This window comes from Glycine soja, chromosome 13 (assembly GCF_004193775.1).
Source record: "Glycine soja cultivar W05 chromosome 13, ASM419377v2, whole genome shotgun sequence".
Classification (NCBI taxonomy): Eukaryota; Viridiplantae; Streptophyta; class Magnoliopsida; order Fabales; family Fabaceae; genus Glycine; species Glycine soja.
Window position 1 is genome coordinate 23,806,558 of NC_041014.1, and position 13,686 is coordinate 23,820,243.

General features: G+C 35.0%; 2 protein-coding genes across 2 annotated transcripts; one reads left to right on the plus strand and one right to left on the minus strand.

Moving 5' to 3' along the window:
• Positions 1-640: 640 nt before the first annotated feature.
• Positions 641-7,867, minus strand: LOC114381909 (protein CHROMATIN REMODELING 8). The gene is made up of 7 exons (XM_028341133.1): positions 7,477-7,867; positions 6,749-7,300; positions 6,155-6,551; positions 4,506-5,376; positions 2,854-3,463; positions 2,009-2,482; positions 641-1,675 (listed from the first exon to the last, which is right to left on the minus strand). Exons 1-7 carry the CDS (start codon positions 7,564-7,566, stop codon positions 992-994), a joined length of 3,678 nt encoding a protein of 1,225 aa, XP_028196934.1. The 5' UTR covers positions 7,567-7,867; the 3' UTR covers positions 641-991.
• Positions 7,868-8,145: 278 nt separating this feature from the next.
• Positions 8,146-12,220, plus strand: LOC114382593 (ABC transporter I family member 21-like). Its single transcript, XM_028342119.1, has 6 exons — positions 8,146-8,529; positions 8,620-8,780; positions 10,620-10,671; positions 10,889-11,025; positions 11,316-11,402; positions 11,685-12,220. Exons 1-6 carry the CDS (start codon positions 8,343-8,345, stop codon positions 11,949-11,951), a joined length of 891 nt encoding a protein of 296 aa, XP_028197920.1. The 5' UTR covers positions 8,146-8,342; the 3' UTR covers positions 11,952-12,220.
• Positions 12,221-13,686: the final 1,466 nt, after the last annotated feature.

Below are 13,686 nucleotides of genomic sequence, written 5' to 3' on the forward strand. Positions count from 1 at the left end.
CTTTTAAAGAAATTAATGAGACTTTCTACAAATTAATTTATACAATAGCTAATTTTAACTTTTAGAAAAGCATATTCCACTTTTTTCTTTTTCTTTTGTTCACTTATAATTGTTTATATGTTTTTTAGGCAATTAGGCCATTGCTTCAAAATCAATGGGCATGATGTGCTATCGTAGGATTGCACTAGATTAGTCGTTCAAGTTTCACGATAGAAAATTGAGGTTCAGGATTTTATTTTGAATGGTTTATCCCTTCGATCCTCTACTCAGGATTCAGATATCAAAGTAATAAATAGCCATAATATTGAACTTAATTGTATTTTTAGTCACTCAAATTAGGTTTTTTCCCCGAGTTTTCCAAACAAAAGTTTATATTTTTTAGTCACTTATTTTAAAAAAAACTTCAGTCCCTTCAAATAAAAAATGTAACAAATTTAAATTTTATAATACCTCAATTCTGGTCGAAGGACTAAAAGAACATTTTTTGAAAGACTAAAAAATTTTCATTTAGAGGACTAAAACAGATACCCTAATTTGATTGACTAAAAATATAATTAAGCCTATTTAAATCTATAAAATCTTCTAGTGCTAGTAAAAATGTGGGATTCGTGCACACATGTACTAGACAGAAATCATATGGTAAGGAATGGTGATGAAAGAACCAAATGAATCAAAATAGAAATTATGCGGCTTTACAAAAACAAAACTACTAATTACTGCACACCAAAGAGGCGTCTGTTTACCTATTTGTCCCTTCTCAGTATACAAAATTGAGCAAGAACCCAATAATGGGCTCTACAGGCATTCTTCTCACCTGTATCCCACAAAAAATAAACTAAAGATCAGTACAAAAAATAAACCGTGTCAGCACAAAGAAACATGCTTCAAGAGTCTATACTGTTCAAACTATATAATGAATATTTCATCAACTTAAAGCACCGTGCAGTCAGAATTGATATATTGGCAAATAGCTTCTATTGATGGTCTCGTTTCAGAATTGATAGTCTGGTTTCAGAACCCAATAGGATCCATTTGATCCTTTATGCAGAGTCGCAATTTCCTTTAAAAGATTCTTGAACAGCGCAAGATCTTTCGAGGGAATACGGTCCTTGAAATACTGAACTATGCTGGCTGAATCGGAACTGCCACCTCGCTGTTGTATAAAAGTACAGATTTTCCGAATCAATACTTCAGGTTGTACAGATGAATTTTCAGTAGCCCTGGAAGATCTAACATCTCCAGATCTTGGTTGATTAGTGGAACTTGACGACACACCAAACTGATGTTCAAGCCCAGCACCAATGGCTTTCTCTTGGTTACCTCGAATTTGAGCCAATAGTTCGGCTGAAGATAATGCTTTACCAGCAGATGCCCCAGCAGCAGCAAATCCATTGATCTTGTTAGTTCCCTTGTTGGGTAATTCGTCAGATGCTTTGCTATTATTTACCAACTGGGGATTCACAGTTGATCCAAACTTCCGCTTGACAGACGATGGTGCACCAGCAGTTCCTGACCTTCCTGTCCATGTCGGAACAGATACGCTATCATGGCTTCGGAGCATTCGTGACTGACGTAAAGCTTCTGCAGCTCTTTGTGCAACCTGGGATGCTTGCTCCTCAAGTCTAATCTTCTCCTCATCATGGGCATTCATGATCAAATCATGGTTCATGGCACTCTACCACCATAGAACGAGTTTATCACAAAGGAAAAAACAAGTGGAAAAGGAAGTACTAGAAGAGTAAAAAGCATCACTTCGTAACTAGAAACAGAACAATATGGCAATATCACATTCTAATGTAGCCCAAGGCTCTGAGCATGGTAAAGATACCTTGTAATTCTTGTACAAATCAACATATGCAGTATGCTTGCTTTGTTCATAATTATCTTAATTCTTGAATATTTACTCATGCAACAGGGTGTAGATTTCCTATAATTAGTCAAATACAAGTAATGATGCATGATAAATTGGTGGATATAAGTGAAACACAAACACACAGAAGAAACTTACATGTATCCCATTGGCATCAAAAAGGCTTTTCAATATATTTGTTTCTTCACCAACCCCTTTACTATGTTCGTGTTCAACCTTCTCTTTCCCCTTTCCTCTCAAAGACCCTCTCTCTGATTTGTCATCATTACCAACTGCAACATCTTCAGAAACCAGTTCAGCAGTTTGGCTATGTTTATACTTATCCTTATTTTCTTTATATGTCCCAATGACATTGACTTCTTCAGATATTTGACTGAAAATATTTGACGTTTCAGTTGACCCAGTTTCTCCATCCACATTAAGTGTGAAAAGATCTTTCATATCCCGGGCTTTAAAGAACCTTTTCTGCTGTGGGTTCTTCAATATCTTATTGGTAAGAAAATGTTTGTAAATCTGACGGTGATACACTTTCTCCTCTATAGTTCCACGCGTGATCAACCTATACACTGTCACATCCCGCTTCTGACCAATACGCCATGCACGCTCTCTAGCCTGTTAAAAGAAACAACAATCTTCTAAATAACATTTTAAGATTTAAATTTGAAACCAGAACATTATCCTCCATGATAATGAAAATTGAAACAATTTCACAAACATGAACATATCAGACACAAAATAATAAATAATTTACTCCCAAAACTAATAGAGTTGTTTGGATTGATGGTTAAGGATGGGAATGAAATAGGGTGATAAAAATGCTTCCCCTTCCATACTATTCCAATCCACTCACCATAAAATTATCTAAATGCAACTTTTGTTGTCTTTATATGATTTATAACCAACTAGCTAAGTGAACATGGTGAAAGGGAACTTTGTCTTTCAACAATTCCAAGAACAAAAGGATGTATTCAATACAAACTTACCTGCATATCAGTTGAAGGATTCCAGTCAGGGTCGAAGATGATCACCCTATTTGCACCTGTAAGATTCGTCCCCAACCCCCCAACTTTGGTTGTTAAAATGAAAATAAATATTTCACTTGAATCATTAAATTCATCTATTAAAGCCATTCTCTGTTTTACAGGAGTGAGACCATCCATTCTCCGATAAATGTGACCAGAAGTAGTCAAAAAATTCTCAAAAATGTTAAGCATTTGTTGGGTTTGAGTAAAAAGGAGAACACGGTGACCCTGTTCCTTCCAAACATTAAGCACTTGAGCTACAACTTTCATTTTCCCACTACGTTCTGGATTTCCATAATCTGGATCATTGAAGGCATGATCCCTTTCAAGCAGATCAGGGTGGTTGCAGATCTTGCGCATCACATCAATTCCATAAAGAGAGTTCCTGTGTCCATCCAATATTTGCTCCACATCAGTGCTAGCTAAAAATGCTCTATAAGCAGATACTTGCTCTGATGTAAGGCTGCAAAATAGAACATGCTCAGTTTTCTTTGGAAGTTGGGCATTCACATCAGCCTTCATTCGTCGTAGAAGGTAAGGCATGATTAAATCGCGCAGCACCACAGCACACCTATAAAATGACAAAAGTATATTGATATTATTTCGTATTGGAGGCTTACCTTCAAAGCTAACTAACTCAACATCTCTAGATGAAATATACCAATAATCTAATTTAAAATATTCATCAAGAAGTTCTTTTGCTCATTTTCCCACTACATCTTAAGGATCAGGATAGGTGAATCTCTTGTAACTTGTGATTAAAACAATATAGTTCATTAAATTATATGTTTGAAGAATAACTATTTACAAAATCCTGGAAAAATATTTCCAGTTAATGAACAAAAAACATCTATGTTATAAACAAGAAATACTTTTGGAATGAATTTTCAAATTGTTTTCTCCACTTCATCATACCTTGGTCTACAAGTGACAATAAAAAGGATATGAAAATAACTGACCACCTTGACCTCATATACCCTCAAAACTTTCAATTGGTGTATTGTAGTACACCCATAAGTCTATCAGAATGTGCAGTTTATCCCTTCTGACTGCTGTCAGTGTTATTCAAATTGGTTATGGAATTCAACAGTAGGGGAGGTAAATTGCACCAATTGGAAAGTTGATGGGAGGAAATTGCTACAATTTTGTTAGAAATTCTAAAGAGTCTAAAGAAAATTATGGCACATTAGGATATTTTATTTTTTTGGGCGCGGGGGGGGGGGGGGGGCTGAGGCTAATAGCTAAGTAGGTGAAGTTGAGGATTGGTTTTAAAAGTTAAATTAAATATTTAGTCTCTATATTGACAATTTTATATTTTGGTCCCTACATTTAAAAAAAAATCTACATGTTAGTTCTTACATAGGTTTTTTCATGAATTGATCCATACTATTAACCAAGTTACAACAGTGTTAAACACTTTCTCTACTTGACAGTAGGGACCAACTCCACATACATTTAATACCATTATAACTTTGGTTAATGGTAGGGACATTATAACTCACCTATTCAGAACAAACCTGTAATACCATTATAACTTGGTTGATACCAAAGTTTAAATTTAAGCTTTCTCTATATTTACCCTTTCCCCCAACAAAAAAAAGGTATTAACCAACCTGTATGCTGTGGATACTTGCAATGGTGAAGCATTTGCATATCCACCAACTGATATAGGAACAGAAAATTCAGCTTCAAATACAGGCAAAACACCCAATTTTCCAGGGAAAACAAAATCAAACAATGACCACAGTTCTGTCAGTTTGTTCTGAATAGGTGCACCAGTCATTATAATGCGGTGTACAGTCTGTAGCTGTTTGCAAACAAGGGTAACTTCAGCATTTGGATTCCTTATTCTATGCCCTTCATCAAGAACTGCATAACCCCATTGAATGTCAAGCAGCTGCTCCCCCAATATTCTGAGCTGCTCATAAGTGGTGATAAGTAATCCAGATTCTGATCTCATGACACGATTTATCAGGGATTCCCATTTTCTTGTACTTTTAGATGCCACACTTTTCTCATAATCACTATCACTTTTACTATTGCTTTCATAGTCTGTTTCTTCAGATTTAGCTCGCTTCTTTCTTGGAGCAGAATCTTGAGCAGAATCATGTAAAAGCTCTACATGGAATTTTGGGTACCACTTTTTAGCTTCCCTTTTCCACTGTCGCAAGAGTGTAACGGGACAGACAATAATGCTGGGTTTGTACATGCCACTAAAATGCAATGCACCAAGAAATGACAAGACCTGAACAGTTTTACCAAGCCCCATCTCATCGCCAATAATTCCACCAGCTCTTTGGCAATGCAATTCCCACAGCCACTGAACACCGACCTTTTGATAGTCAAACAGAGCTTCAAATATGTTATCAGGGATTTTCAGCCCACCTTCTAATGTTACATAAGAAGATTCCTGATCATCAAGTTCAACATCTTGTTCTTCTAAATTTTCACAACTTGAAGAATCCAAGCAACCATTCGTGTTTTCTGCAAAAAAAAAAAAAAAAAAAAAAAAATCAATAAATTGAATATGATGTTATGAACATAAACAGAAGATTATATAATACTATAGCAAACAAACAAACAGAAAATCTAGAGTGAAATGAAGTGGAACTACTTTATGATAGATCACATAACATTCCCTCACATCAACTGATGGCCAATACACATCTTTTGCTTTATCAGAATCACCTTTCATTATCTTTAATAAAGGGACTATTGATCTAGGAAAAAATTGGATGTATAGGTCAATGGATTATCAAATATCTAGTATCAGCGCATAATTACCGATTCACGTACAATCTTACTCAGCAAAAATTCAGATTGAAAAACTGGCATTTTAAAACAGCATGCAACAAGCACATATAACACCAAAAGAATCAGCACAAAAGAAGAGAAGTCACCATATGCATATAATCAAATGCTGATAACAAATAACAATAATAACAAACAATATTCATGTTAAATTTTTTAAAATATAACCAAATGCAACTAGTTTGAATGGTTCCATATTGGCATCATCTCTAACAAAGATTGTCAAATTTTACGAGTTTAATTATTTATACATAAATATCACATCAGCTCCTCTTGAGAATTCGAATATATCATGAGGCTTGCAACTTTATTACTAGATAGGAAACTTAATGGAGTTATAAGAGCACCTATTGAAATACTTATTCATATTCCTTTTTACCTTTCTCCTGTGGTCCAGGTAAATAAGGATTTGACCCAATTTTTCAATGAGAACATTACATTTTAAACATACCACTTTCTTCCGGATGTGAATCCTCACAAGAAACACGCTTGGTCCATTTCCTACCAGGCAGAGGCCGCCTCTTTTTCCTTTTTGAATCTTTATTCAGCTCCACATCTAGAGGTTTGGAAGATTTTAGTGGTTTCTTGAGCCTGCGAAAAGGAATAGTGGGCGCATCAAGCTTTGGTGCAGCTTCAGGCTCAAGTAACTTGGTGGTTGGGCGAGATCTTGCTGCCTCAGACATGGATCTGGCAGCTCTTTCAATACTGGCAGAAGCGAGGTCACTGTCATTTTCTTCCTCAGCTGCATTATGACTAGTTGATGTTTCAGGTTGTTGAAAGCGGCGCTCGAAGCCCTCCAACTTATGAAAAGGAGTTAAAATTCCTTTTCTCACCAGTTCATCCCTTTCCTGAACCATAAGTAGTAGAAAATGAGTTCTTCTATTTCTACCTCCACCATTGATATCCTTAAAATTCAGTACACACTTAGCACTTTATCACATGAACAAATATTTATAATATAAACACTATTTTAGATTAAGAAACAAATAACAAACTAGGGCAAAAAAAAACTGTAATAAACTGTAATTAGTAACAAACAACTCACTGTTTCAACAAAGCCTGCAGAGGCTGCATCCAGAACAGCATCAAAATCAGCATCGTCATCAAACGAGACTTTCTTAGGCCGCTTTCCTGCACTTTTGTTCAATTTTTTATCCTCTTTAACCTTTCTCTTTGATTTCCGTTCTTCCTTAACTAAACTAAGGACCAATTCTTCATGCTCAGCACTTTTGGAGTCATCATCCTTGAACAAATCCAAAAGCTCTTTCTCTAGTTGAGCTTTCGTCTTCTCCAGGCTCCTCAGCCTATCGGCAGCAAGAGCACGCTGAAGGTTCGAATTGCCATCGGACTCACCCTCGGCGGTCCCTCGCCCTGGGCTGTCCTCACCAGCATCACTACATTCTTCATTATCTTCAACATTACTCAACCGTTCAACGGCGGAGGCAACCGCGTCAATTTCAAATTGAACAGCTCTCAACTTCTGACGAAGTTCAGCTTTATCATTAGCCGATGGATCAACATTTTCAGGTAAATCAGAACGCTCTTCCTTGGCGCTACCTTCGACTTCAGTAACGGTCACTAAATCATTCCTAGTAGCCTACAAATAAAACATCCTCTCCATCAAATCTTAAGGTTTAATTTCAACTTTCAAGTAAACACCGCTATGCAGGAATTTCAACACCGAGTTCTGAATTAAAGTTTGACATCAATTTCAAATGAAACAGAATCAGTAAAACTCGAAAAAAATGTTGAAAAGGCAGAAACTGATTATACCTTTTCCAAAACGTCGCGCTCGATGTCTTCGGGATTGGCAGACTTTACACCCAAACTAGAGAGCAAAATTCGATCCTCCTCTTCCTCCATCGGATTACGAAAACGTTAACGAGTTCTCGCTGTTATCATTGCGCGGCGGAACTGCAAACCTAGCTACCAAAACAAATGACGGCGATCGTTTTCACCGTAACTTAACTGCATTTAATCTCTGTTCGACGATTTCGATGCGAATGAAAGAACAAGAAGTTTCTTCTTCTTCGTCTTCGTTGGATTCCCGTTTCGAAGAGACCGCGTCGTTTGGGGTTTTTTTGTTTCGGTTTCACCCCTCTATTTTTTTCCTACTTGGGTGACGTCAGGTCTTAACGCTAGAATGAGTCGTCGTTTGCTTCCTGCGCAAGATTATGGAATGAGATTGTTTTTTTTTTTTTATCGGAATAAGAGTTTCTTCAAAAAAAAAAAAAAGATTGGCACATAAAAAATGAGTTTTAACTTTGAAGTGACTAAATGACAACACTACATGATAGTTTAATTTTTATGTATTGATGATTTGTATATGAAATAAAAATCATTTTAATTATTAGAAAAAATAACAAAATTATCATCAATAAAAATAATAATTTATAATCAAATGGGAATATTATATATATGTTAGTGTAGCGGTCGAATTGGAGTTTAGTGCTACTCTGCAATGAATTCATGTCGTTTGACACACACGCCGTGCGTTTTGAAAGTTCCATACCATTAAGCACCGAAAAGCGGTGGGTGGAAGTGGCGACGTGGTTGGTGGTGTCTTCACACATTTTGTTGGTTGGTTTCAACTACCGCGTGCACTGACGTGTAACTTTTCTACTGGCTCCCAAGAGAATATGAATAGCTCCCTCTCTGGCAATGGTGGTTCCACAACAATGGCGGCAGAAAACGAAGATTCCTGCGGAATCCGCGTCACCGGCATGCAATTCTCCTACGACGTGCAGCAACCGCCGCTCTTCCTCGACTTCAACCTCAACGTCTCTCCCGGATCCCGCTGCCTCCTCGTCGGTGCCAATGGATCCGGTAACGCTTACCGTTATTGTTGCTTTTATCACGTTACACGTGTGAGGAATTTTGTGTGAAGTTTCATTTTCGTTGATTGCGTTTGTCCAGGAAAGACGACTTTGCTGAAGATTCTGGCGGGGAAGCACATGGTTGGAGGAAGAGACGTTGTGCGCGTCTTGAGTGGTTCCGCTTTTCACGACACTCAGCTCGTTTGTAGCGGAGATCTCGCTTATTTGGGCGGATCTTGGAGCAAAAACGTTGGCTCCGCTGTGAGTTCTTTCTATTTCTCTTTATGATTTTTCAATGTGGTTGTGGATTAGGCTGAACTTTTCATTTTTCGCCTTTCTACAGTTGATTATTGATTATTTCCTCACTTTCAGAGATCAAATCGCCCCGTGTGATTTAATGTTGTGCTAGTGTATTTGATTGTTTAATGTTTGTGGTAGTTGGCAACTGCAACTTCTTTATGTGGTCTTCGAGTTTTATGCTGAAACTTTTAATTACCTACTGTGATTTTTTGGTGACTGTGGGGATGAATTTCCTGTTTATCAAGGTTTGCACACTGGACCAATACTTGCGTATTTTTGCTAAACTGTATACTTTCAATTCTGTTTTCTTTAAACCAGTGCTGAGTTTTCTGTTCTTCTTGGGGACATTTTTTACTGGTATACTTTTCTTTTAAAATCAGCAACTAATCATATAGAACGGGTACCAAACCCATGTACAAAAGTATTGTCAATGGAGCCATAATGTTAAGATATACCCAACATTGGTTATAACATATTTATGCACTGTTAAACATAAATACCAAATAACCAACATACTACACATATCAGTATCTAAGGCTCCCCCCAAACAAAACTCCACCTAAGAAACTGGAATGTAACATGAGAATGCAAATTACAAAGGAAAATAATGATAATCAATATATTCAGCCATAAATGAGTAGGATGAGTATATCAATAATTGGTCATGTAATCCTCACCCACCAACCGGCCTCTGGCTCTGCCTTAAATAACACTTCCTTCCCACCAACTGTGAAAGTCACTGCCAACCTTAATGACATAATCATTGCCTACATTCATTTCCAAATAGCATAATCAAACTCCGCTGCCAGCTACATAAGACACACCGCAATATTGCAACTCCACTTGTGTGTTTATTGTTATTATGATAATGGTTAAGATTATTATCATTTAAAATAAAAATTATTTCAATTTTATCTGTAACAATAAAGTTACATATTTAAAAATTTACAAAGGAAGAAAAAAAATTCAGCCCCCGCTCTATATAGATTTCTGGATCTGTCCCTGTTCAGTGTGAAAATGAAAACATGAAGTCTGGGTGTAGAGACTTCAGCCAAGACCAACTCGTGAATTTAATGTCTTCCACCAAATTTAGCAAGTTTAGCCATGAGGATAGGTTTTATTGTACTATCTTCTATCATAGGTGTAAATCATCTAAAAGTAAGGTGGTTTTCGAATTCATAGACCAGAAGAGGTGCTGGTAAATTGGGTGTTAAGAAAAATATAATCTTATGAACAAAATTCACCCATAGCTTTTATCTGTTTTAAAAATGTTTCTTAAAATTAGGAAGCTTGAGTATGTCTTACATTTTTGTTGTTTATTTGAATCGATTATTTTCTCTTCACTTTTTAGTCTCATAGAAAAACAATTGATTTGGGGTTTTAGTAAACTTGTATAAGACCAAATTGGGGAATCTTGTTTCTGTTGTAATATACTCCTTTGCATTCTCTTAGCCAGATGTAATAATTACAGATAGATTTCTTCCAATGTTTGGTTTCCATATTGCTGAATAGATGCATTGTCAACCCGGTCTGTAATGTGGGCTTTGGTCCTAACAAGAGCATGATGTTCATGAATTACAATTTACAGTGACCCACTTCAGAGCCTCAGTTCTCTAATAGTTTTCTTATGACACAATTTTTATGTTACTGATTTTTCCACGTATAACTTTTAATTTTGGTTGGTTCATATACATAGGAATTGAACCTACGTCTATACCCTAACCCCAGTCAATAACCTGTTTTTTGGTATGCTTTGATTAATTTCATTTCAAGTATTAACGTAGTTGCTAATATATTCAGGGAGAAATTCCGCTCCAAGGAGACTTCTCTGCTGAACATATGATCTTTGGAGGTGGGTTTTCAGATAGAGTTGTTTTTGTTGCCAAAAGCATTTGTATCTCCATTTTTTATCTGTAAATATCAAGAGAAAAGTTATTCATCATGTCAGATCTGCAACTGGCTTCTGTAATGTTATTGCATTAGTTTCTATATGATAATTAGCAATTCAAATACAATTGTTCTTTAGTCTTGATGTATAGTAGAACTAATGTGTTTCCTACTTTTATCAGTTGAGGGTGCTGATCCAGAAAGGAGAGATAAGTTAATTGAGCTGCTTGATATTGATCTACAGTGGCGAATGCATAAGGTATCTGATGGGCAGCGGCGTCGAGTGCAAATCTGTCTTGGTCTTCTTCATCCGTACAAGGTATCATTTTAAAGCCTAGAGAATTTGTTGTGTATGTTGCTATGCTGTTGTAGATAATTTGTCAATGCCCACACTAGAATGTGATTTTTATTGCATGGTATGGTTAATGTACCTAGTACCTACTTTATTGTGGTGGACTTGTTTGAAAATAAAAGGAAAAAAAAAAACAACTTTGAATTCTGACATTGCATTAATGTCTTTTGCATTATTATTTTTTCTATGCACTGCAACAGGTCAAATCAAACCAGATTATATAACTGATTAACTGGAACCCTTGATTAACATTTCAGGTTCTCTTGCTGGATGAGGTTACTGTGGATCTGGATGTTGTTACTCGGATGGATTTATTGGACTTCTTTAAGGAAGAATGTGAACAGGTATTTACTGTGGCTCTGTCTATATGACTGTTGAAACACACTGGATATGGGAATGGAAAACTTTATGGCCCCAATGTGTCATTAGATGATAGCTGGTCCTTATTAAATCATATAAAAATATAATAATGAGCTTGATCTTCAATTTCTACAAGGGACAAATTATATAGTAGATATTGCCCCCAATATGTCTACTTAAAGCAATCATGGAAAATATAATGCCTTAATTATATTGGGTTCAAAAACAATACTTATTTTCTTTATGTTTTCTAATTTTTTTCGCAGAGAGAAGCTATAATCGTATATGCAACTCATATTTTTGATGGACTGGAGACATGGGCAACTCATTTGGCATACATACAAGATGGTGAACTGAGAAGAGCAGAAAAAATATCAAATGTTAACGAGTTGAAATCTTCAACTAATCTGCTGTCTGTTGTTGAGGCCTGGCTTCGCGCTGAAACAAAGCTTGAAAAGAAGAACCCTGTCCAAAAGACTTCTGTTGCCAGTTCTCCTTTCTTTTCATCTAGACACATGGCATACTATAGATAGTGTTTTTGACACAGATTTCTTATGAAAATAATTTGGGTGGCAAATACAAGTAATTCATTCTTTCATGCTTGTCAAGTTTGTGGTTGCTTATATTTTCAACATTTTGTTTTGGAGTAGTTATACGTTTAAACAAGCATGATTAAATGAATCATAGCCTTATAATCACCATGAAGTCATATGGGGCTGGCTTTGGTCGATAACATGTATTCCTTTTTCATACCATAAATGAAACATAATTGCTGAATGCTGAGACTATATACTTTTGCCAATATGTTGCGTCATGGTTTGAGTTGTTACTGGCTCCGTTGTTTATACGAATTGCTATGGTACCGGTTTACAACGGATGGAGATGTTTAAAATTTATGGGATACTACGAGGATATTATTAAAATAGCATATATAAAGGATAATTTTTACTTCATGAGCTATGTTTTTTTTTAAGTTAAACTTATAATTCAATTCTAATAGGTTATCAAGTCGTTATTGTATCACTTGTAAATCTTAAGTTCATAATTCTACACGTGAAATGTTCAGACTTTGACATGCGGTGATATGTCAGAGATTTCATATTTGTTAGTGATATAGCCAATAGATTATATGACGTTTTAGAGGAAAAAAAATTGTTTTTAAATAGATGTCATTTTATAAAATTAATGTTGTATTAAATATTTTTTTTCAAAATTACTGTTAGTTAATATTTAGTGAAAATAATTTATAGGAAAGTATATATTGTATTAAATATATCAGATTTCATAGTTAGATTTTTTTTTTAACAAATTAATTATATTTTATAATATATGTGTTAAAACCTTAAACATTATATAATATAATTTGGAACAAAAAAGTATATATAACCAACTTTTATCTTCATTAAAGAGTGAGCTTCTACCATTTAATTAAAAAAAATGTGGCCACAGTTTATGCACGTAAAATTTAGTCAGAACCAATCCACTAGATGTCTCTACTTCGCAATTAATGTTTCTTAGACAATGTGGTAAGCCATGAAAATAACAACGCCACCACCACTACGGTATGGCTACAAGTTTTGTTTTAACAAAACTCGATTAAATGGGTTAAAAATAGGAGTTTAATGGTCACTTTTTATACATCTTTCAATCACAAATTATTGAAAATATAACTTTTAAAATAATTATTATAAAAATTAATAAATTTATCATACATATTGAATTGTGATTATATGATGATATAAAAGAATTTACTATTAGTATATAACTTTTTTTTTCTAAAAAAAGCCAATTAAAGAAATGGTCTAAACTAAAACTAATTAAAAACTTTTGAAGACTTGGTAACTATTAAGCAAAGTCAATTGTCATTATATAAAAATTATTTTTTCATAAAGCAATGACTTACGAAAGTATTATCTATTTAAATTTTAATTTTTGTATTAATAATATATTCTTATATAATTCTAAAACCTTTTCTGTATTTTTTTAAAAATTAATTGTATTTTATAATTTCAAATATTACTCATATTTTCTAAAGTTCAAAAATGTCGTTCTAAAAAATAGATACTACTACGTGAAACGTATATAATGGGAACAAATTTATTGTCCCCTTAGCCAACAACTCTGGCTGTTGTTCATCCATTTTGACAGCAATGCTTCTCCAACTTTCTTGTCACGAGTTAATCAATCAAGTGACACTTGTCTTAAGTTGCGGTATCGTTAATTTTTCAATCTTAGTTCCCTTTATGAGACCATATCTTATTTTATTAC

Excerpts from the sequence above, each read along its gene's own strand:
- LOC114381909 (XM_028341133.1), bottom strand. The coding sequence starts at position 7,566 with ATGGAGGAAGAGGAGGATCGAATTTTGCTCTCTAGTTTGGGTGTAAAG. Across the intron at positions 7,301-7,476 it reads AGCGCGACGTTTTGGAAAAG|GCTACTAGGAATGATTTAGT; the intron begins GTATAATCAGTT and ends TTTTATTTGTAG. Across the intron at positions 1,676-2,008 it reads TTGATGCCAATGGGATACAT|AGTGCCATGAACCATGATTT; the intron begins GTAAGTTTCTTC and ends CTATGGTGGTAG.
- LOC114382593 (XM_028342119.1), top strand. The coding sequence starts at position 8,343 with ATGAATAGCTCCCTCTCTGGCAATGGTGGTTCCACAACAATGGCGGCA. Across the intron at positions 8,781-10,619 it reads GCAAAAACGTTGGCTCCGCT|GGAGAAATTCCGCTCCAAGG; the intron begins GTGAGTTCTTTC and ends TAATATATTCAG. Across the intron at positions 11,403-11,684 it reads TTAAGGAAGAATGTGAACAG|AGAGAAGCTATAATCGTATA; the intron begins GTATTTACTGTG and ends TTTTTTTCGCAG.